We start from the raw sequence: 21,983 nt of genomic DNA, 5'->3' as shown, positions 1-21,983 counted from the left end.
AATGGCAAGAGAAGGAAGATGACATTTTACACAATTTTATGCATGTTTTTTCAAAAGTATGGCATCTAATAATAATTGTTCTGTAATCAGAATATACTCATTTTACATGTACCTCATTGCTTGCTGGCTGGTGCTACAGTGTTAGAAAGTTTACAATGAAGTATTATTTCAGTTTCTTCTCTTACTTTAACAGTCCCACTCTGCCACACCTCACCCCACCAATCAATTCACTAAAATAATGGTTCTTCAAAAGACGTCTGGGGGCTGCTGTTGGTTTCTGTGGCTGCCACTGGGGACTATCTTATTGAAAAGCACAAAATACTATTTAAACATTTTAGATTGTATATAGTCAAGGCGGGTAGTGCTTGTTATAGGTCTGAAAAGATTGACAGTATTGCTCCCAAAGATGTGAGGTTGAAACCGGGCTTTATTGGTAGGCTATAGGTAATGAATTGTGGCTGTAGACTTCTTTTGTTTTAATTAAAAAGTGAATGAGAGAATAAATGAATAAGAAATTTATAGAGGGGCTTCCCTGGTGGCGCAGTGGTTGAGAGTCCGCCTGCCGATGCAGGGGACACGGGTTCGTGCCCCGGTCCGGGAGGATCCCACATGCCGCGGAGCGGCTGGGCCCGTGAGCCATGGCCGCTGAGCCTGCGCGTCAGGAGCCTGTGCTCCGCAGCGGGAGAGGCCACAGCAGTGAGAGGCCCTCATACGGCAAAAAAAAAAAAAAAAAAAAAAGAAATTTATAGAAAAAAATCGAAACCATAATAATACCATTTATTATTTGGCTGTGGCTAAATCTTACAAGGTGAGAAATCTATCATGTCTCTGTTTAATTGTCTAGGGGAGTTATATTTTCCTAAATCAAGACGTGTATTTCCCCCAGACTGTCATATGATTTGAACTTAGACACAAGCTGAGAATTTAGGATACCTTGACAATAATATTTGTTTGTAGGAGAAATAAAAATCCATCAGATTGATCAGAGAGAATGTTAAAGCTCAACTCCTGTGTTATATTTGTTTCAAAAGCATGTTTGATATCTGCCATTTCAAGGTTTAACATAATTTATTAACGTCTGTTGAAATCTGCTGACTTATATTGTCTTTCTTAGAGTGAATGATATAGTACTTAGGTCAGAGCAAAGCATATAACCTCTTTTTAATGTAACTTAAAGTTTTTCCTTAAAAAAAGAAGAAGAAAAAGAAAATTATAATCTCATCAACCAGAGCTAATTTAAGATTTTTTTTTACTGTATACCTTTATTTATATATGTATGTATGTTTTAAAAATGAAACTTAAAAACATGAGTATAATGTTTTTTATTTTTTAAATTTTTATTTTTCGCTGCGTTGGGTATTCGTTGCTGCACACAGGCTTTCTCTAGTTGCGACGAGCAAGGGCTACTCTTCGTTGTGGTGCACGGGCTTCTCGTTGCAGTGGCTTCTCTTGATGTGGAGCATGGGCTGTAGGCACACGGGCTTCAGTAGTTGTGGCTTGTGGGCTCCAGAGTGTAGACTCAGTAGTTGTGGCGCACGGGCTTAGTTGCTCCGCGGCCTGTGGGATCTTCCCAGACCAGGGCTCGAACCCGTGTCCCCTGCATTGGCAGGCGTATTCTTTACCACTGCGCCACCAGGGAAGACCAGACATCATGTTTTTCTAGAAGATATTTTTCAATAGTTATGCACATTGAAATTTCATCTGGATTACTTCCTAGAGGCAGAACAATTGAGATCCAAAATAGAAGTATGCTTACTTTATTTGCTTAGCTGAAATGATACCATACACCAAGAATTTAGTAGTCGGGGGGTGATGGTGGTAAAAATTTTAGCCTGAGGACTTCCAGTTTAGTTCAGGCGTACCTCAGTAGTATTGCAAGTTTGGTTCCAGACCACCGCAATAAAGTGAATAGCACAATAAAGCAAGTCACATGATTTTTGTTGTTGCTGTTCGTTTCCCAGTGCATATAAAAGTTATGTTTACATTATTCTGTAGTCTATTAAGTGCAATAGCATTATGTCTAAAAATAACAATGAACATATCTTAATTAAACAATACTTTATTGCTAAAAATTGCTAACCAGCTTTTGAGCTTTTAGTGAGTCATAATCTTTTTGCTGGTGTAGGGTTGTGCCTCATTGTTGTTGCTGCTGATTTATCAGGGTTGTGGTTGCTGAAAGTTGGGGTGGCTCTAGCAATTTTTTTTTTTTCCACAGCATGTATGTTTCTTTATCAATAGTAGAAATAGTAGACAAAAAAAAAAAGTTGAAATTCCTCCTTGATCCATGGGCTACAGAATGGATGTTGTGTTAGCAGGCGTGAAAACAACATTAGTCTTATACATCCATCAGAGTTCTTCGATGACCAAATGCATTGTCAATAAGTAGTAATATTTTGAAAGGAATATTTTTTCTGAGCAGTAGGTCTCCACAGACCTTAAAATATTCAGTAAACCAGGCTTCCCTGGTGGCGCAGTGGTTGAGAGTCTGCCTGCCGATGCAGGGGACATGGGTTTGTGCCCTGGTCTGGGAAGATCCCACATGCCACGGAGTGGCTGGGCCCGTGAGCCATGGCCACTGAGCCTGCGCGTCCAGAGCCTGTGCTCCACGACGGGAGAGGCCACAACAGTGAGAGGCCCGCATACCGCAAAAAAAAAAAAAAAAAATTCAGCAAACCATGTTGTAAAGAGATGTGCTGTAATTCAAACTTTGTTGTTCCATTTACAGAGCACAGGCAGAGTAGATTTAGCATAATTCTTAAAGGCCCTGTGATTTTCAGAATGGTAATTGAGCACTGGCTTCAGCTTAAAGTTACCAGCTGCATTAGCCCCTAACAAGAGACTCACCCTGTTCTTTGAAGTTTTGAAGCCAGGCATGGACTTCTCTCTAGCTATGAAGGTTCTGGATGGCATCTTCTAGTATAAGGCTCTTTCAGCTACATTGAAAATCTGTTGTTTAGTATAGCCACCTTCATAAATTATCTTAGCTAGATCTTCTAGATAATTTGTGCAGCTTCTACATCAGCACTTGCTGCTTCACTTTGCACTTTGATGTTATGGAGACGGCTTCCTTCCTTAAACCTCATGAACCAACCTCCGCTAGCTTCAGACTTTTCTTCTGCAGCTTCTTCACCTCTCTCAGCCTTCACAGAATTGAAGAGAGTTAGGACCTTGCTCTGGATTTGGCTTTGGCTGAAGGGAATGTTGTGGCTGGTTTGATCTTCTCTCTAGACCACTAAAACTTCCTCCATATCAGCAATAAGGCTGTTTCACTTTCTTATCATTTGTGTGTTCACTAGAGTAGCACATTTACTTTCTATCAATAACTTTTCCTTTGCAGTCACAATTTGGCTAACTGACCTAAGAGGCCTAGCTTTCAGCTTTTCTTGGCTTTCCACGCCCTTTAGTCACTAAGCTTAATCATTTTGAAACAGGAGGGAAGGGGACAGGGCACAACCTTTAAAAGGATGACATAGCCCAAGGACACGACGTAAACTGATTAGAACCAAATAGGTCCAAGACGGTGGAAGATTTGACTTCCAGTGGACCTTGAATCTCATTATACGCTCATTGTAATACATTAGCATATGCTAAATGACACACCCACCAGCTCCATAACAGTTCTGAGGCTGACCATCAAAGATCAAAAAGTGTGCAGTGGCCCAATCCTGGAAATCTCTGCCTCTTCCCCAAAATAACTGGAATACTTCTCTAACTCATTAGCCTATGAAATTACCTGCCCCTATAAAAACTGACAACCCCATACCCTGGTGCCTCTCTCGCCTTCTGTGATGGCCCACACTCTGTCTATGGAGTGTGTTTCTCTCTAAATAAATCCACTGCCTATCACTTTGTCTCTCACTGAATTGTTTCTGCCATGAGACATCAAGAACCTGAGCTTCAGTAAGTCCTGAGACCAGGTATGTGATCTCAGTTAAAAGAATGTGGGTTCAAGTCCTGGTGCATGGGTTCAAGTCCTGGTGCATGGGTTCAAGTCCCAATCTGAGTTTCATGGTTTTAATTTCTAGCTTCTGATTTAAAGTGAGATACCTATAACTCTTCCTTTCACTTGAACACTTATTGTAGGGGTATTGACTGGCCTAATTTCAATATTGTTGTGTCTCAGGGAATGGGAAGGCCGGAGTGGGGGGAATGACCAGTCAGTGGAGCAGTCAGAACACACACAACATTTATCGATTAAATTTGCTGTTTTATATGGACACAGTTTGTGGTGCCCCCAAACAATTATAACAACATTGAAGATTACTGACCACAGGTCACCATAACAAGTATCATAAATGAAAAATTTGAAATATTGCTAGGATTACCAAAATGTGACACAGAGACATGAAGTGAGCATATATTGTTGGAAAAATAGAGCTGATAGACCCTTGATGCAGGGTTGAAACAAGCCTTCAATTTGTAAAAACAAAATATCTGTGAAGCACAATAAGTGAAGAGCAATAAAAAAAGGTATGCCAGTTTTTAAAAGGAAAAACATTCAGGGCAATAAGCAAAGGCTTAATCTTATCTTGAATCTTATGGAAAGGATGTTGTACTTGATTTTGTTTCCCTTTGTCCTGTTGTTGCTGTAGTCATCATTATCATCGTATTTGTTGACTGGTATCATGCACTATTAAGAATGTTTCCTGGATCCTCTGATTTAATTCCATATGAGAACCCTATGAGGTGGGTGGTACTGCAATCCCCACTTTATAGATGTGGAAATCAGGTTTAGAAACGTTAAATAGCTTGTTTCAGGTAATCTGGCTAGTAAGCAAGTGGAGCCCAGTTTTGAACATAGTTTTCTGTCTTTAGAGCAAGGGCTATCCAAAAGATTTATCTAAGTTGTTTGATTTTTTTTTTCTTTTCTTTCTTTTTTTCAGTTATACATATACATGTGTCTATTCTTTTTCAAATTCTTTTCCCATTTATGTTATTACAGAACATTGAGCAGCGTTCCCTGTGCTATATAGTAGGTCCTTATTGGTTATCTATTTTAAATACAACAGTGTGTACAAGTCCAAAAGACTTATCTAAGTTGTTTGATTTTTAATCCTAGTGCTCCACAGTAGAAGCTAAGGAATTGATTGTGTGAGAATGTAAATCACTGAAGTAAAGAAGGGCAGAGCTGCTTTTGGGTTTATTCTTCTTTATTGGTAATCCCAATGACTAGCAGTGTTTTCCCCCTTGCTGCTGGAAATCTCCTTGACTGCAAGCAGGAACATCTGACACAGTCACACATTTTGAGATACAGGTAGAAACTCCTAGATTGGACAGGTTGTGGAGGAAAGGGAACCCTCCTACCTTGTTGGTGGGAACGTAAATTGGTGCAGCCACCATGGAAAACAGTATGGAGGTTCCTTAAAAAATTAAAAATAGAGTTGCTGTATGATCCAGCACTCCCACTGCTGGGCAAATATTTGGAGAAAACTCTAATTCGAAAAGATACGTGCACCCCAATGTTTATAGTAGCACTATTTACAATAGCCAAGACATGGAAGCAACCTAAATGTCCATCAACAGATGAATGGATAAAGAAGATGTGAGAGATATATATATATATATACACACACACACACACAGGCGTGCATGTGCGTGCGTGCACACATACACACAAAGGTATATTACTCAGCCATAAAAAAAGAATGAAATAATGTCATTTGCAGCAACATGGATGGACCTAGAGATTATCATACTAAGTGAAGTAAGTCAGAAAGAGAAAGACAAATATCATATAATATCACATATGTGGACTTTAAAATATACAAATGAACTTATATACAAAACAGAAACAGACTCACAGACATAGAAAACAAACTTATGGTTACCAAAGGGGAAGGGGCGGGGAGGGATAAATTAGGAGTTGGGATTAGCAGATACAAACTACTACATGCAAAATAGATAAACAATAAGGTCCTACTGTATAGCACAGGGAACTATATTCAGTAAGAATACATTCAGTTTTATATATATGGAAAATAATCTGAAAAAAATATATAACTGACTCAATTTGCCATATACCAGAAACTAACACAACATTGTAAATCAACTATACTTCAATTAAAACAAAAAAAGAAACTCCTAGATTAAATATTCTCTGAGGTTTGTTACTTCAGAAAACATTGTTATAATTTTGACGTAATCTCTGGGAATCTAGGATTTAAAATATTAACAACATGACAAGAAAATATGGACTCTTTGGTTACATTGCGTTCCCAAAGTTTATGACTTTTAATTTAGATTTCATGTGTATACCTTTGGTTTGAAAAGATTGCTTTCTCTGTCTGAAGCAAACTGCTCTTCCACAGGGAAAAACGAGTTGTAAAATTTCAAAGAAATAACATGGTTTACTAATTTTTCTAAAATTGCATCATCCAAATGAAGTTTTCTTCATTTCTTATATAAAATTTTCATTTTGAAGTTAGTGCATTATTTTTCTTCTGAAAAGTTGTTTTAGAAAACTCAGGAAGTAAAGTGTACTTATTTTTTTAAAAAATTTTAATTGAAGTACAAACAACTATGGTTTTTATAGTGCTATAGGAACAGTTTCCCAATTACAGAAAGTTTCTCTTTATGAAAAGTGTTATTCATATTCATAAGTGTTATTTACATTTACAAATGAATTGTAAAGAAAATTTTATTCTGTTTTGATTAGCATTATCTTATTATGGCTACTAATAAAGCACTGTCCAACTTTATTCCTAATGCTTAAATTGCCTACATGATGCAACACAAAAAAATTTCTTAATGAACTTACTCATCCAGAGTATATTTTCTTGGAAGATGTATACATTGTTTATTTTTAAAAAAATAATTAATTAATTTTTGGCTGCGTTGGGTCTTTGTTGCTGCACGTGGGCTTTCTCTAGTTGCGGGGAGCAGGGGCTACTCTTCATTGTGGTGTGCGGGCTTCTCATTGCAGTGGCTTCTTTGTTGCAGAGCACGGACTCCAGAGCGCAGGCTCAGTAGTTGTGGCGCACGGGCTTAGTTGCTCTGAGGCATGTGGGATCTTCTCAGACCAGGGCTCGAACCCGTGTTCTCTGCATTGGCAGGCAGATTCTTAACCACTGTGCCACTAGGGAAGTCCAAGAGATGTATACATTGTTTAGATAACATACATTGCTTGGGAAACATCTTAGTTAAATATGCTTTCAAACACCTTTAATCTTTTAAACTTCAAAGCATAGAAATACTATTTTCCAGCCACTGTTCTGGGATTGGGCATACAAAAATGAATAAAGTTTGGTTCCTGCAACTGAGAAACTTACAGTGAAAGAGTCATATGTATAGGCCGATACCTCTAATAAGGTTTTAAGAGCTATCCCTGAAGTTTACCTAAATTGCTAAGGGATCACAGGTGGGGAATGATTAATTTAGCCTTGTGGAGGAGAGGAAAGGTAAAAGAAAACTATTGTTTCCTTTGTAAAAATCAAACAAGGTCTTCCAGGTGTTGACTAATGATTCTAATATTTTACTTCTTGAAATTAGACGTGCTTCCTTCTGCGTTTTTTTTCCCTACATAACTCTTTTGTTTACAATGCATTACCTTTTGGTTCTAACAATTAACATTAGAAAAGTTGGTAGATGATTGATTCTGTAAGGGAAAGATGAATGCAAGTGTCAAGATTTGAGTCTATAGGGATTATTCGGTCCCTAACCATGGAGCACCAGGATGTAATTTCCTAATTTCTGCAAGGGAACTTCAAGTTTTGTTGTGTTTTGTTTTAAGGCTTCACAGAGAAGTCACCATCATCTGAGCTGGGCTTTGAAAGATAAACAGAATTTTTCCAAGTAGGGAAAAGGCATTCTGGGAAGAGGGAAAGTCTGGTGATAGGTGACTCGGAGAGAGAAGTTGAGAAGGACTCAAGGGTTTTCTAGTATGGGGGATAAGGTGAGTGGTGATACTGTTAACTAAGGAGGAGAGTATAGAAGTATATTTTGGGGCTAGGATGGAATATGGTCTCTGTTTTGGGCATGTTGATTTGGGGAGTCTTTGGAAATTTCATTAATTGATTTTTAAAAAATTATTTCCACTAAAATTTATTAACATCCTTACTTGCCCACGTATCAAGAACACAGACATAAGAAATAATCTATTCTCAAAATGCTTATGGACTCTTGGAGAGAGAGAGAATCCAATAATTATAATATGTGCTTAAAACTGCTATGATAGCAGCAGTCACAGGTTTTGATGGGGAACTTGGGAGTTTTGATCACCTAATGGAGACTGAAGATGGGAATGGGTAGGAGAGATAAGGAGTGATAGGAAAGAATTCCTATGAGATTGCCTCATGGAATTCAAGTTTTTTTTTTTTCCTGGATTTTAATCTTTAATATCTAACATTTTTGCTTTAGGACATATTTTCCCTGAACCAGGAACAGAATGCTAATTATATAAAAATATACACATAGAAAAAGTAGTTCTCCATTTTCCCAGGGAAAAAACAGTAACTTCTAGAACACTCAAGTGTTTTGTTTTAATTATAAAGTCTTGGTCATCTCATTTATTAGCTCTGTAACATACATATTTAAATTAAACATTATTAGACAACCGTTAAAACTTATAAATGTAAGGTGCCATTACTGAGTAAATAGAGTCTCCTGTGAGTGGATGTGTCCCTTCTCCTGCCCACTAACAAGGCAGTAATATGGTTAGTTTAATTTTATGAGTACATGATCCATCACTGCAAACACTAATTCTCGTCTCCACCCTGTGCTTATCTGTGCAAGTGTATGAGCTGGTTAGATCGCACGGGCAACCTCTCTAACTTCAACAGCAAGATGAGCTGGGCTTGGGCTTTCGGTGCAGACTAATTGTGTCTGTCTGAATCAAGTGCTCTGACCTATACTCGGTAGCAAGCACTCTTCGAACTGCTTCCTCAAAGGCCGCTGTGACATTCGTGGCATCTTTTGCACTTGTTTCAAAGTAAGGATGGTCGCTGTTGTCCCTGCACCAGGCTTGAGCTGCTTCTGCAGACACCTGCCGCTCACTGATGTCAACCTTGTTACCCAAAATCACAAAAGGAAAGCTTTCGGGCTTTGTCACATCCGCATAATATATGAATTTTTTCTTCCAGTTACTCAAGTTCTGGAAGCTTTGAGAATTATCGACGCTAAAAGTAAGCAGGCAACAGTCAGAACTTCTGTAAAATGGCGTCCTCAGGCTTCTGAATCACTCTTGACCGGCCGTGTCCCAAATCTGTATGGTAACAAAATGTCCATCCACCTCCAAATCTTTATTTAAAAATTGTACACCTATTGTATAGAAGAGCTGGGTATCCAACTTATTAGACACATATCTGTTCATTAGAGAACTCTTCCCAACTCCACCATCTTCAAGGAGAATTACTTTAAAAAACAGTGATTTTCCTGCCATTTTTAATCTCAACATCTCTGATTTCAGAACCCTTAATTGTTCAGTTCAGATATCATCATTATCTCTAGGGCTGTTGGGAAGATCCACTTGGGCACGGACCGCAGGAAAAGCCGTTCACCACTGTGCCAGGCTCATTATAGGAGTGCAGGGAGTTTCTCGCGGCCACACGGAGGAAGCCCGGGAGCTCCGGGCCAGCCCGCCCGAGTGCAGTGAGGAAAGAGAGAAGGTCGAGGACCCGGCGCGCAGGAGGCGTCGGCGGCACTGCCCGGGTCCGACTGCAGTTGCTCCTGTCCAGCACCGAGGGAACAACGTGGTGACGGGGCGGGGCCCTTAAGTGTTGTTTTGAAGTATGAGTTAAACAGATTGTGGGAAGAGGGAAAGAGGGGTAACACTTCAGGCAGGAATTTTGCTTAGATGATGCCTTGGGAGTGTGAGGAGCTAACCTGTGTATAGGGAGCACTGCTTGTGGTTTAGTGTTAACTTGTAGGAACTATGTAAATGGGGATTGGTAGGGTCCTGCAGATCATATGTCTCTTGATTTTTATGTTGAAGACAGTCATGTTGGTAGTGTCAGGAAGCTAGTGAAGGATTTTAAGTAGGGGAATAGCTTGATCAAATTTGATGCCCAGCAACCAGTTAGAATTATGTTCTAGAATTTCAGAAATGCAGTTGGGGGGTAGGGTATAAATTTAACTAGGGGTCACAATAATGGATAAAGTGCTTCCTGTTTAGATGTGGAGACAGGTTAATAAAACTGACATCACAGTATGCGAAGTGTTGTAGTATGCAGTGCTATGTATTGAGTATAGAGGAGGAAGTGATTTGGGACTTCACTTTTAACAGTCATAGGTATATGGGTGGTATTTGCAACTGAGAATATTGATGATCTTTTCTAAGGAAATAATATAAAGCAGAGATGAAAGAACTGATGGTAGAATTCCAGAAGAAAGCAGCCTTCATAGGATAATGGTTAAAGAAGAATCATCTAAAGCTATGATGTTAGCACTGTGGGCTACAACTGATTTGTAGGTTGCAAATCAATAATAGTGGATGGGAAATTAATATGGTTGGCTATAGACAGAATTTTAAAAATATGGATTAAGAGACAAAGAAAATATCAGGGTGTATGAAGTAAAGGTAATTATTATTTTGTGGCATTTTGTTCAGATGTGTGTATTCGTGCATGTGTGTATTGGGTAAAGTGTAAAATGTCTTTCTTATTAAGAGTTGTAATCACAAACTTTTGAAAAACAATAAAAGACACTAAGGAAGAGCAGTTGGAAATAATTAAATAACTTTTGTTCTTCACTACTCTGATGGCAAGGAAAAGAAATGGACCCAGAGCAAGTGCAGTAGAAAGGAGATTTTCTCTTTATGTGCAGGTGGTCTCCCCCAGGCCGCCTTTGCCACAGCAATTATGTAGGAAGAGAAATACAAAGAAATAAGGGGAAAGGACTTGCAAGATACAGAACTCAAAGGCAGAGAGGGAGAGGAAGAAATAGAGAATATGAATGGGAAATATGGGTGAGAAGGAATAAACCCCTATGGAAGCGTGACTTTCAGCTTAACCCTACTGTGTGATGGCAAAAGCTCCATACCCTAGCACCATGGCCCAACAAAGCCCCTTGGATTTATCCTGCCATATCAGCTCTGTTCCTTATTAGGAATAGAGCCAGAGGAGGAACCTGGGGAAAGGGTACAAAACTACCTCTAATTAAAGTTGTGATTTAGTAATATCAATAATAGAAGTTATTGAGAGCTTAACTATGGGCTAAGAACTGTTCTAAGCACTTTAAATGCATGATCTCACCAAATAAGTTAATATTTGTAAAGCCCTTAGAACAATGTCTTACACGTGGTAAGTACTCAGCAAATATTGGCTATTATTATTATTTAATTATTAATTAGAGAATAGTTACTAAATATCACCATTTTACTAGTAAGGAAATTGGAATATAATAAAGTTAAGTAACTTAAGATTTTATAGTTATAAAGAAATAGAATCATGCACTTTTGAGTTGGAGGTGAGAGACTGACTTGTATAGGTGCATGAAGTTATATGATGACTGGTGCTTGAAATATGATGGTAGAGAGGAGACAAGATGGGCCATAAGTGAAAGATATTATGAAAAGAAAATCCCTTTAGCTTGGTGACTGGTTGGATATGAAGTAAAAAGATAATTAAGATTTTAAGTTGGTTGACTGGGAAAATGGTAAATAAGGATGTAAGAAAATAAGGAAGAAAATTGTTTTGGTAGGAAATGATGACAAATTCCATTTAATCATGTTGAATTTTATGTCAGATAGTCAAGTGATGATCAGCAGGGAATTCAAAACTAAAGTTAGAGATATTTAGGCATTATCACATAAAGGAGTTGCAGAAGCTGTAGAAGGGTTTGAGACCCCCAAGGATAACCAATACTTTTTGGCCACAAAAAATCTGGGGAGTCAAAAATAAGATCATGATAATAGCCCCCATGCAAAATTTCCACAGCTTTGCCCACATCTGCTTTGTAGAACCTACAAGTAATACCAGGAATCTTTAAAAAAGAGTATGTCACTACTGCTCCAGGGATGGGCTGTTGTCTGGCATGCACTGTTTTCCTCGTTCCTGTCCTGGTTGCTGTGGCTGTGTCTCCTCTTGCGGCCACCATCTGTGAAGGTGGAGCGCCTCAGCTGTGGTTTGGTACCTTTCCCACCACCGCAGAAATTGCTGTTTCCCCTATGACGTTCTCAGAGACCCTGGAGGGTCAATGGTGATAAAGCTTTCCTACTTTTTCTCATTCTTTTGTCCACCCTCAAGTTTCAGACTTAATATCCATTGGCTTTTTCTGCACCCCTGTCCAGGTGACAGGTATGTTGGCTTTATGGCTCCTCAGTCAGTTTTTTATGCCTAGATGATTCCTGACCTTCAGATGAATTCTTACACGAAATGTTTCTCAGTTTTTGCCCCATCAATCCTTAGGCACATCTAGACTTGTCTGAATCCTAAGGTGAAGGTTACTTATTAGGCTTAAACTGGAGCCAGGACCCTTGTTGCATGCTCTCTGGAGAAAAGAGAGGTCAAATTGGCAAATTCCCATATTTTCCAAGATTATCCCATCACTCGTTTCTTCTGGTCCCTTTACTTCTTCATATGGGTGTTTTCCTGGTTGATTTGAGATTATTTCTTCTTTTCTCCAGATGGAACGATAATGTGTACTTAACTGTGGAATTAGATCCTATCCGAATATTTTGTTGGGAGGTTTGATTCACTTTTTCCTTTTAATTCTTCTTACAGGTTTCCATGCTCTTTGTTGGAGTTTAGTAAAGATTTGAATATCTAGCACGTTTTCCTTTCAAATAAGTATTGGTAATATATATTTTTTTTCTGGTTCTCTGTGAAGAATCCCAACGAGCCTTTTTGAAAACTCATCATTTGCAGTTATTTTAGAACAGCAATTTGTTGAAAGCTACCATATTAGAAATGTTTTATTGCACTGCACTACAGCTATGAAGTGCAAGGAACCATGAGGAATGAAAAATACAAATGATAGATGTGTCTCTTTCATCTTATTTTTTAGCCTTCTTTGAATCCTGGGGGGAGCCAGTCATCTGATGTGGTGCTTTTGAACCACTGGAAAGTGAGGAATTTTGAAGTACAACGTGGTGACATTGTGTCATTGGTGTAAGTACATCAGAAACATACTATATTCATATATTAGATTATTTATAATTATCTGATTTAACTAGTAATTCACTGTTTATACCATATTGTCAATTATTAAATTAATAGGTCCATTTAAAATATTGATATAATGCATTTTTCAAAATCAATTTTGAAATGTAACAATGCTATAAGAAAGGATTTTTCTTTTATACTTAAAATATATCAGTTGACTGACATACCTGGATTTGGTAGAACGTGTTTAATGAAATGTTGATTAGAAATTATTATATTGATGATCTAGAGTACATGAACTTGGTATTTTGAAATTTCCCATTTTGGAAGCAACTGTTAAGTTACTCTTATGGTTTATTAGCTTGTGTAGCTACAAAATATTTCTAGACGATGATAATTGTGACATGAAATTCAGTGGCATTTATATATATCGGTAATTTAACTGAAAAAAGGAAGTTTGGAAGACTAGTAGACTGGAGGCTTTTGTATGGGACCAAAAGGTGGCACTGTTTCTCTGTTAAAGTATTAAGACTGGTCCAGAACAAAAATTTCATAGTGTAGAAAAGGAATGTCAAAATGTACATAACTGACACAATGATAGTCCTAGTACATGCTTGAGATTTGTTTGTTTATTTTAAAAGTAAATTTACATTGAGAAGACTGCAACAGAACTTGCCTAATTTCTGCTGGTTTCAGCTACTTATAAAAATGTTTTAATATGATTCCCTGTTATGCCAGTTAGTGCTTTGGGGTGGCAATTAATGTAGCAATTACTGTTACTTGTTTAGTGATAGTAAAAATCCTCCTGTTTGGTGAAGACTTCCAACTTATAGTTCTGATTCTTGAATTGGAATGATTGTTTTTTGTTGGGTGATAATTTATAATTGGTAAAAGCAAAACGTTATCTACTGGTTCATACTTACCTTTGGCTAGTACTTTGTGGAAGTAGATATTTTCTAAATGTGTCTCAGTCAAACCTGTTCTACCAAGATTTGAAAACATATTAAGTAAATCTGGTAAGTAACTAATGAAATAAATTTGAGTGAAGTTTTGTATGGCAACCATCCGAGGATGGGAATTAAATGCTTCTCATGTTCTTGAGTGCTTTCTTTAATATTAAACTACTCTTTGGAGTATACTTTTATTTTGTCATTCAGGGAACTGTTTCTGCAACCTCCTTAACAACCTTTCCATGCTGGGTTAGCCTGTCGTGCGCTCATTATTCTTTTGCCTTTGGTTTGACAAGGTTACATCCTCGCTTAGTGGTGGAGAGGATACCCACCCAAGTGAAAGAGGTCACACTATAAGCAGACAATCGTGCAGTAACTTTTTTCTATGAGAAACATACTGACTATCTCTAACCAAGTGAATTTGAATAGGTAGTTGGGAAAAAAAAAAGGCTCCTTAAAATTCAGGGTTGCATGGGTCCATAACAGTACCCTAGCATATTACAGACTATGTAAAAAAGAGAACACTATTCATTTACGTAAATATTAAAGTAATTGATATTTATTATATAAATTAATTTCAGAAATAGTGTATTCACATTAAGGTTGATATACTGAATTGTAGCTACTTCGGTTGAACTGTGTTTTTAATGAGTTAATTGTGCTATATCTCTGTCATGTACAAATAACACAAATTTTCTTTCATAATTGCTTGTTGCTAGCAGGAACTATTTACATATAAGAATGCTTAGTGATTGGTATCATGTTATTTAATAACAAATAATCATTAAGCAGTAATTGTTGCTTTCTTTTTATGAACCAGAAGTCTTATACTAAAATCTTCTTTAGCATGATGTAATATAGTAAAAGGCACTGTTTAAAGTATCTTTTTAGTTTTAGAACAAAAATGCTTTCTAGACACGTCCTTACATTAGAATATCCTATCTATGTAAGAAATGTGTGACTAATATGGAAATGCATGACTAAATTTTGCATTTATGGCTAAATATAAAATATGATAAATATAATATTGGTATTAATAACACATTTTATTGATATATAAGTAATCTTTGGAAACAAGGTAGTTTGACAGTTTATATTTTAAATTATCCTCGGACAGCATTTTATGTATTCAGAGTATGTGGAAATGCAGCATTTCTATGATAATATTATATATGCATTTCTGGAAAACGTAGTTCGTAAATTCATACTTAAGTTACTAGGGCTTATGCATGTTTGTAACCAGAGCACTAATGAAAATAACAACAATTCCAATAGCACCATTTAAAAGACATATGAACCTTCTAATAAATAAACACTGCAGTAAATGTCGGATTTTACTTTAAAAAGGTGAAGGTAGCTTGATGGAAGACTATATAAGGAAGGGTTGAGGCTATCTATATTTACAAGGGCCAGGGGCATTATTACCAGAAGGTGCAAGTAGAGGAAAGATTGCAAGCTTTGTACAAAATGTACTGATCCCAGAGATGTATGCTCAGCTCATTGTTTTGTGTTACTTTGTTTTATTTATTTATTTATAACTTTATTTTTTAATGAAAACAAAGATCTCAGTTAACCTTGCTTTAAGCACTTCTAGGAGAAAGGTTGAATGTATAATACTGATTCCTTCTTACTTTGCTGCCTTTAGTGTACTTAGCCTTCAGCTGTTATTATTAATGAGGCAAAACATTAATGATCCGGGAAGAAAATCAGATGTGAACCAGTGCAGCTTCTGCTTTATACTGAAAATTCTTTCTCCATTCTTTCTCACCAGTTGCCTATGAGCTGATTCATGTTACAGGAACACAGGATGTAGCAGAGCAGACTTTTATTGTAAGAAATTTCATTCAGAGCTTATTGACCAAGGCCCGTTTCCTAAACCAAGGAAGGTCTGGGTGGGGGAAGTGTGCATATTGGAATACGCTTCTTTGCATCTCTTCCTTTTCCTGTCACTTTCTTTCTGTTGGTAGCAGTGGGACTACTGTTTAAGCACATTATTCAGTAATGTTAAATCAAACGGTGTATTTGTTTGGTAACGTTACTGGTCGCACAAAACATTATTTGCTGTCATCAAGTCCTCAGTGTTAGAGTGTAAGTAGGTGACATCATACTCTCTTAGTGGATTTGCAAACTAATAGTGGTGATTAAGGTGGATTTTCTATACCTTGGAATCGACTTTTCATTAACCTGTGTGATGGCCTTACTGCCATAGACTTAGCATAAGTAGCACTATTTTATAATGATATATCAATTACCATCCATTGGGACAGAGGTTCCTTCATAATAAAGTTTCAAATAATCACATTTAAAAATGTTTTAACTTTTCACTTTGAAATGACTTAAAGAAAGGTTGTAAAAATAGTATAGAGAGTTCCCATATACCCCTAATTTTTTTTTCTGTTTTATTAAGGTAAAATTGACAAAATTGTAATATATTTAAAGTGTACACTGGGATGAATTGATATATGTATACATTGTGAAAGAATTCCCCCCATCAAGTTAATTAACACATCCATCACCTATTTACGGTGAGAACATTTACTCTCTTAGCCAAGTTCATTGTATAATACACTGTTATTAACTATCATCACCATGTTATACATTAGCTCCTCAGACCTTACTCGTCTTATATCCCCCCAATTTTAACATTATGCACAACCACAGGACAATTATGGAGACCAGGAAATTGACATTGATATAATACTATTAACTACTCTACAGACCTTGTTTGAATTTCACTGGTTTTCCCACTAATGTCCTCTTTCTATACCAAGATCCTACCCAGAATCCTATATTTCATTTTTATTTTTCGTGTCTCTCTAGTCTCTTTTAATCTGTGACAGTTCCTTGGTCACTCTTTATCTTTTTTGACCTTGACACTTTTGGAGGGTCTGGCCAGTTATTTTGTAGAATGATCCTTTTCAGTGTTGGAGGGTCAGTCTGTCTCTGGTGAGGAAGCATTGCTGTTGATGGCAGTTGCCGGAGAAGCTGCAGCAGTGGCAACTGCTGGGGAGATGGATGAGACAGGGTCAGAGGAGAAGGAAGTTTTCAGGCACAGCTCTCTTCATTTCTTAGGACCACATACTTAGGTCATGACTAAGAGGTTCCATGGCTTCTAAAAGTCCACACAGTGAAGTTTATAGATGATAGGAAGCCAGGAGGTAGAGCTGTGAAGGTGGGGGAAAAGGCTATAGTTTGTAGTAGGGGTAGAAGGGAAGGAAATAAGGCTAGGGCACAGAATATTCTATATTGAGCCAGCATTCAGTTTTAGAGTAGAAGGTTAGGGTGAGGGAATTCTCATTTAATGAGCACCCCTGTATGTCAGGCCTTGCATTAAGTGCTTTGTGTATGCCATTTTAATTCTCATAACAGTATCTGGAGATAGTTATTATTTTATTTTTGTGGGTGGTAGACATATTTACTTTTTAATTTATTGTTTATTAAGGTAACTGGTTTATAACATTATATGTTTCATAGGTACAACATTATATTGCTACTTCTGTATGCACTTAATCTTGTGGACATAGTTATTTTTACTGTGAAGAAACTGAGATTTGGCAGGTAAATGGCAAGTGATTGGCAGAGCTAGAATTTGAATCCAGGTCCATTTGACTCTAAATCTCTATTGCCTGATATAGTAGGCATATGTGGCTATTGAGCACTTGAAGCGTGGCTACTGCCGCTTGTTAAAATGTTAATATTTTGGATATATTCAGTCAAATAAAATATATTATTATAATTAATTTCACCTGTTTCTTTTTCCTTTTCTAATGTGGCTCGTAGAAAATTTGAAATTACCTATGTGACACACATTACGTTTCAGTTGGACAAATTCTGTGTCTAAACCTTTTTCCATTGTACACTGCTGCTTTCCTGGAGTGTGTCTAAGGTGAACTAAGATGAGATCCTAAAGTCTGAGGTGGAAAAATACTAATGTATCTCCTATGAAGCAAAGCAGACTCCCAAAGACAGGAAAACACTGTGTTGGTGAGAGTGTTGGGATGATCAAGTCCAAAGGGAAAGGGAAAAAGACATGCAATCTACAAAGAGAAAAAAAAGTAACCACAATATTTTTTTTCTTGTAGCACTGAAATCCCTTTATTTAAAAAAAATCATTTATTTATTTATTCTTTACTGAAGTATAGTTGATTTACAATATTTTGTTAGTTTCAGGTGCACAGCACAGTGATTCAGATTATTTTCCACTACAGGTTATTACAAGATACTGAATATTGTTCCCTGTCCTATAGTAAATCCTTGTTGCTTACCTATTTTATGTATACAGTTTGTATCTATTAATCCCATACTCCTAATACATTCCTTTCCACGTCCTTTTCCCCTTTAGTAACCATAAGTTTGTTTTCTATGTCTGTGAATCTGTTTCTGTTTTGCATATATTCATTTGTATTATTTTTTAGATTCCACATGTAAGTGATATCATATAATATTTGTCTTTCTCTGACAACTTCACTCAGTATGATATTTTCTAGGTCCATCCATGTTGCTGCAAATGGCAATATTTCATTCTTTTTTATGGCTGAGTAATATTCCATTGTGTGTATGTGTATGTTTGTGTGTGTGTGTGTGTGTGTGTGTGTGTGTGTGTGTATCTTTTTACTCGCATCTTACATATATCTCACCAGTTGTCTCTTGATGGGCATTTGGATTGTTTCCATGTCTTGGCTGTTGTAAATAGTGCTGCTATGAACATTGGGGTGCATGTATCTTTTTGAATTAGAGTTTTTGTCTTTTCCGATATATGCCCGGGAGTGGGATTGCTGAATCATATGGTAGCTCTATTTTTAGTTTTTTAAGGAGCCTCCATGTTGTTTTCCATAGTGAGTACACCAATTTACATTCCCACCCACAGTGTAGGAGGGTTCCCTTTTCTCCACACTCTCTCCAGCATTTATTGTTTGTAGACTTTTTGTTGATAGTCATTTTGATTGGTATGAGGTGATACCTCATTGTAGTTTTGATTTGCATTTCTCTAATAATTAGTGATGTTGAGCATCTTTTCATGTGCCTCACAACATTTTTAATATTTACTGACTTTATCATTTTCCAGTCACTGGGCTTAGTTCTACATTCATTTTTATTTAATCCTCATTAAAATAAACCCCAGTAAAGTAGGGACTGTTGTTATTCCTATTTTATAGATGAGAACACTGAGGTACAGAAAGGTTAACTAACTTGCTTGTGAACGTACAGCTGGCTGGTAAATGGAAGAGCGAAGGTTTGAAGGGCTTCCCATCAAATCCAGTGTGCTTTACTGTCAAACTATAAAGCCTCTGTATACTGTGGTGATGGTTTGGTTGAGGATACTTACTCATTCTTAGCAAAGAAGTCATGCAAAGTCATACATGACATTCTTAGCAAAGAAGTCATGTATCTCTGCATCTATCAGATTATCCCCATTTCTGTAATGAAATTTCTGATACAGTGGTTCCTGAAATGTCTCTTTATTAATAGCAATAATACTTTATTACGAACACACAGTCTGCATACAGTTTTGACAGCTGGTTTGCAACATGCTAAACTAATTGCCATTTTCTGACTGTGATGGCTACGTCTGTAGCAGTAAATATGAGCAAAGAGTTATGAAGAATTGAGCCAGGGAAATAGATGAAATAGAATAGAAGCCTTGGGGGCGGGGGAAAGGTGCTAGTTCCTTTGTGTCTTGAGCGCTTATAAATCTTTAAAGGTCCCTTGACCTACCAAGGGAAATTAATTGCAGTCTGCTAAAATACGAAATTCATGTTTTGAAACAAATGCCCAGGGCAATGATAATAATGAATAATGACCTATAATTGTATTAAAAGCCAGTTAATCTGTTGAGCTGGGAGAACATAATTGTGATTACTAGTGTGATACTAGTCTATCTATACTTATTCCTAGTTTTTTTTGGTTTAGAGCCAAATTTTTTTTTTTTTTTTGAGTTTGTAGTTAATATCATGCATTTCAGGAGCACAAATTTAGAAATAACACGACTTTCAAAGAAAGGTTCTATAGGTAGGAAGAAGTGCCTAGGTTTTTGTTTTTTGTCTTTAATTGATAGTAAAAATGCTGGAGAGTGAAATCCTGGGCTGCAGTTTGTTTTGATGAGAGATTTAGTTTTTGGCACTTTCAATTACACATAATAATTTGCATTCGTTACAAAGTATATTTACAAATAATACTTAAAAAATGAGGCAATGTAAGTATTGTTGCTATTGTCTGATATAGATTAAACTGATTTTATAAATACTCTTCAGAGGCATACAGAAAGTTGGTGCCCTTAAGGTAGTTCTTTAAAAGCAATTTCCTTTCTTGAGTAGGATAAACTGCCTTCACAATTTTTATACATTTAATTATACAATAAAACCTTTTCTTAGTTCAGGCTCAAATTATAGCATAGAAATGTTTCAGTGATCATAAATTTCAATTTTGAATTATTGAGATTTTATGGCAGTGTAACTATAGGAGATATCCATAGCTTCTGCTCAACCCATTTCATAAATCTTATATGCTTTGAGAGATGACTAGAAGTTGTCAAAGAACAAAGTTATACATGCAGCATTCTTTGAAATAGTGGGTACTTAACGTAACTTATTGTGAAAAAAATCCAGTCTCTGTGAACACTATTACCCTATTTAAAAAAAAAGTGCAAGACAGCATTTACAATGAAGGTGCTCCCAAATGCTCCCAAATACACCTTTTGTGTTATACATAAGGAGTCAGCTTGAACTATTAAGGAGAAACATTTGAATATAAGTTGAAATAATAATTCTAACAGAGAAGTAATTGAAAAATTTAAGAAGTAAATGGTTTAGCTTTCAAGCAGAAGATAAAACACAGAAAAGTAAACTATCCCATAGGTATGTCAACCTGTCTTTAATACTTTTGGAACCAGTAAGATATGGATGCATACATAAAGCGAGGCCATTAAGATCACCAACATCTGATCTCCACTTTCAGGTATGATAGATTAGTTTATTTCAAGCTAAGGCCCATACTGAAAAAATGAGAAAGCTATATTAAAAAGAGTATCTACAGGCATTGTAGTACTACCAAAGGGCAAAGATCCCAGAGTGAAGAGAAACACACTGAGGTGAGCCCTGTATTCAGCACCACTTTTCACCTTGGGTTATTTGTCACTTAATGACAGTATGGGCTGTGAGGCTGAGAAGCCAAGCAGCGGCAGCTAAGATGGGAGATGCTGGGTGTAATTTTTGGCAGTTTCACATTGCTAAGAGGTCACAAACTAGAATTCAGGGAGGAAGATGCAGGACCCTGGTAAAACACTCTAAACTTTTAATTGGGACCCCTGAAGGGCTACATCCTAGGAGTTATAGAGAACTAGAAATAGACTATTAAGTTACAAAAATTGAAATGCAGCCTCTGATAAACTCAATTGATTTTAAGGTGATCTGCCTTTACTTTAACTCTCTGTCATTGCCAGAAACAAGAGACATCATGCAGAATCTGTATAAGTTTTAAACACAGTACCTGACATTCTATAAAAATAAACGATGCCTATCGCAAATCAGGACCAAGATTAAAAAAATATAAAACAACAATCATTAGAAACATTCTCATAGTGTTCTAGCTTTTGGAATTATCAGACATGGGCTATAAAATAATTATAATCAATATATTAAAAAAATTGATGAAAAGATGGATTTCATTAGAGAATCAGAATCTAGAAAAAGAATTGAAAGGAATTCTAGAAATGAAAACTAGTATAACTGAAGTGAAGGACTCAGTAGATGAGTTTAACAGCAAATTAGACACAGCTGTGGGGAGGATCGTGAACTGGTTGATAGGTCAGTTAGAAAATATTTAGGCCATGGGTGAGGGGAATAGCCTGAATAAATAAAGGCTAAGAATTTTGTAGAACTCATGAAAGATATCAACCTAAAGAATCAAGAAGTACTACAAATCCTATCAGGATAAATACAGTGAAAAACCACAATTAGGGCACAGGGTAGGTAGTCAAACCACTGAAAACCAAAAAAAA

At 36.8% G+C, this 21,983-nt stretch overlaps 1 protein-coding gene and 1 pseudogene across 1 annotated transcript in view; one reads left to right on the top strand and one right to left on the bottom strand.

Annotated features, from left to right (window-relative positions):
• The window catches only part of IMMP2L (inner mitochondrial membrane peptidase subunit 2), a 914,463-nt gene that overhangs the window by 69,323 nt on the left and 823,157 nt on the right, over positions 1 to 21,983 (top strand). Inside the window, exon 3 of the mRNA XM_065884239.1 lies at positions 12,940 to 13,043. Coding sequence (XP_065740311.1) covers positions 12,940 to 13,043 — 104 coding nt within the window. The remainder of the gene's footprint in view (positions 1 to 12,939; positions 13,044 to 21,983) is intronic.
• LOC136128384 (ras-related protein Rab-9A-like) lies at positions 8,771 to 9,376 on the bottom strand (annotated as a pseudogene).

The sequence above is a fragment of the Phocoena phocoena genome, chromosome 9 (assembly GCF_963924675.1).
Source record: "Phocoena phocoena chromosome 9, mPhoPho1.1, whole genome shotgun sequence".
Classification (NCBI taxonomy): domain Eukaryota; kingdom Metazoa; phylum Chordata; class Mammalia; order Artiodactyla; family Phocoenidae; genus Phocoena; species Phocoena phocoena.
This window is presented reverse-complemented; position numbering and strand designations above follow the sequence as displayed.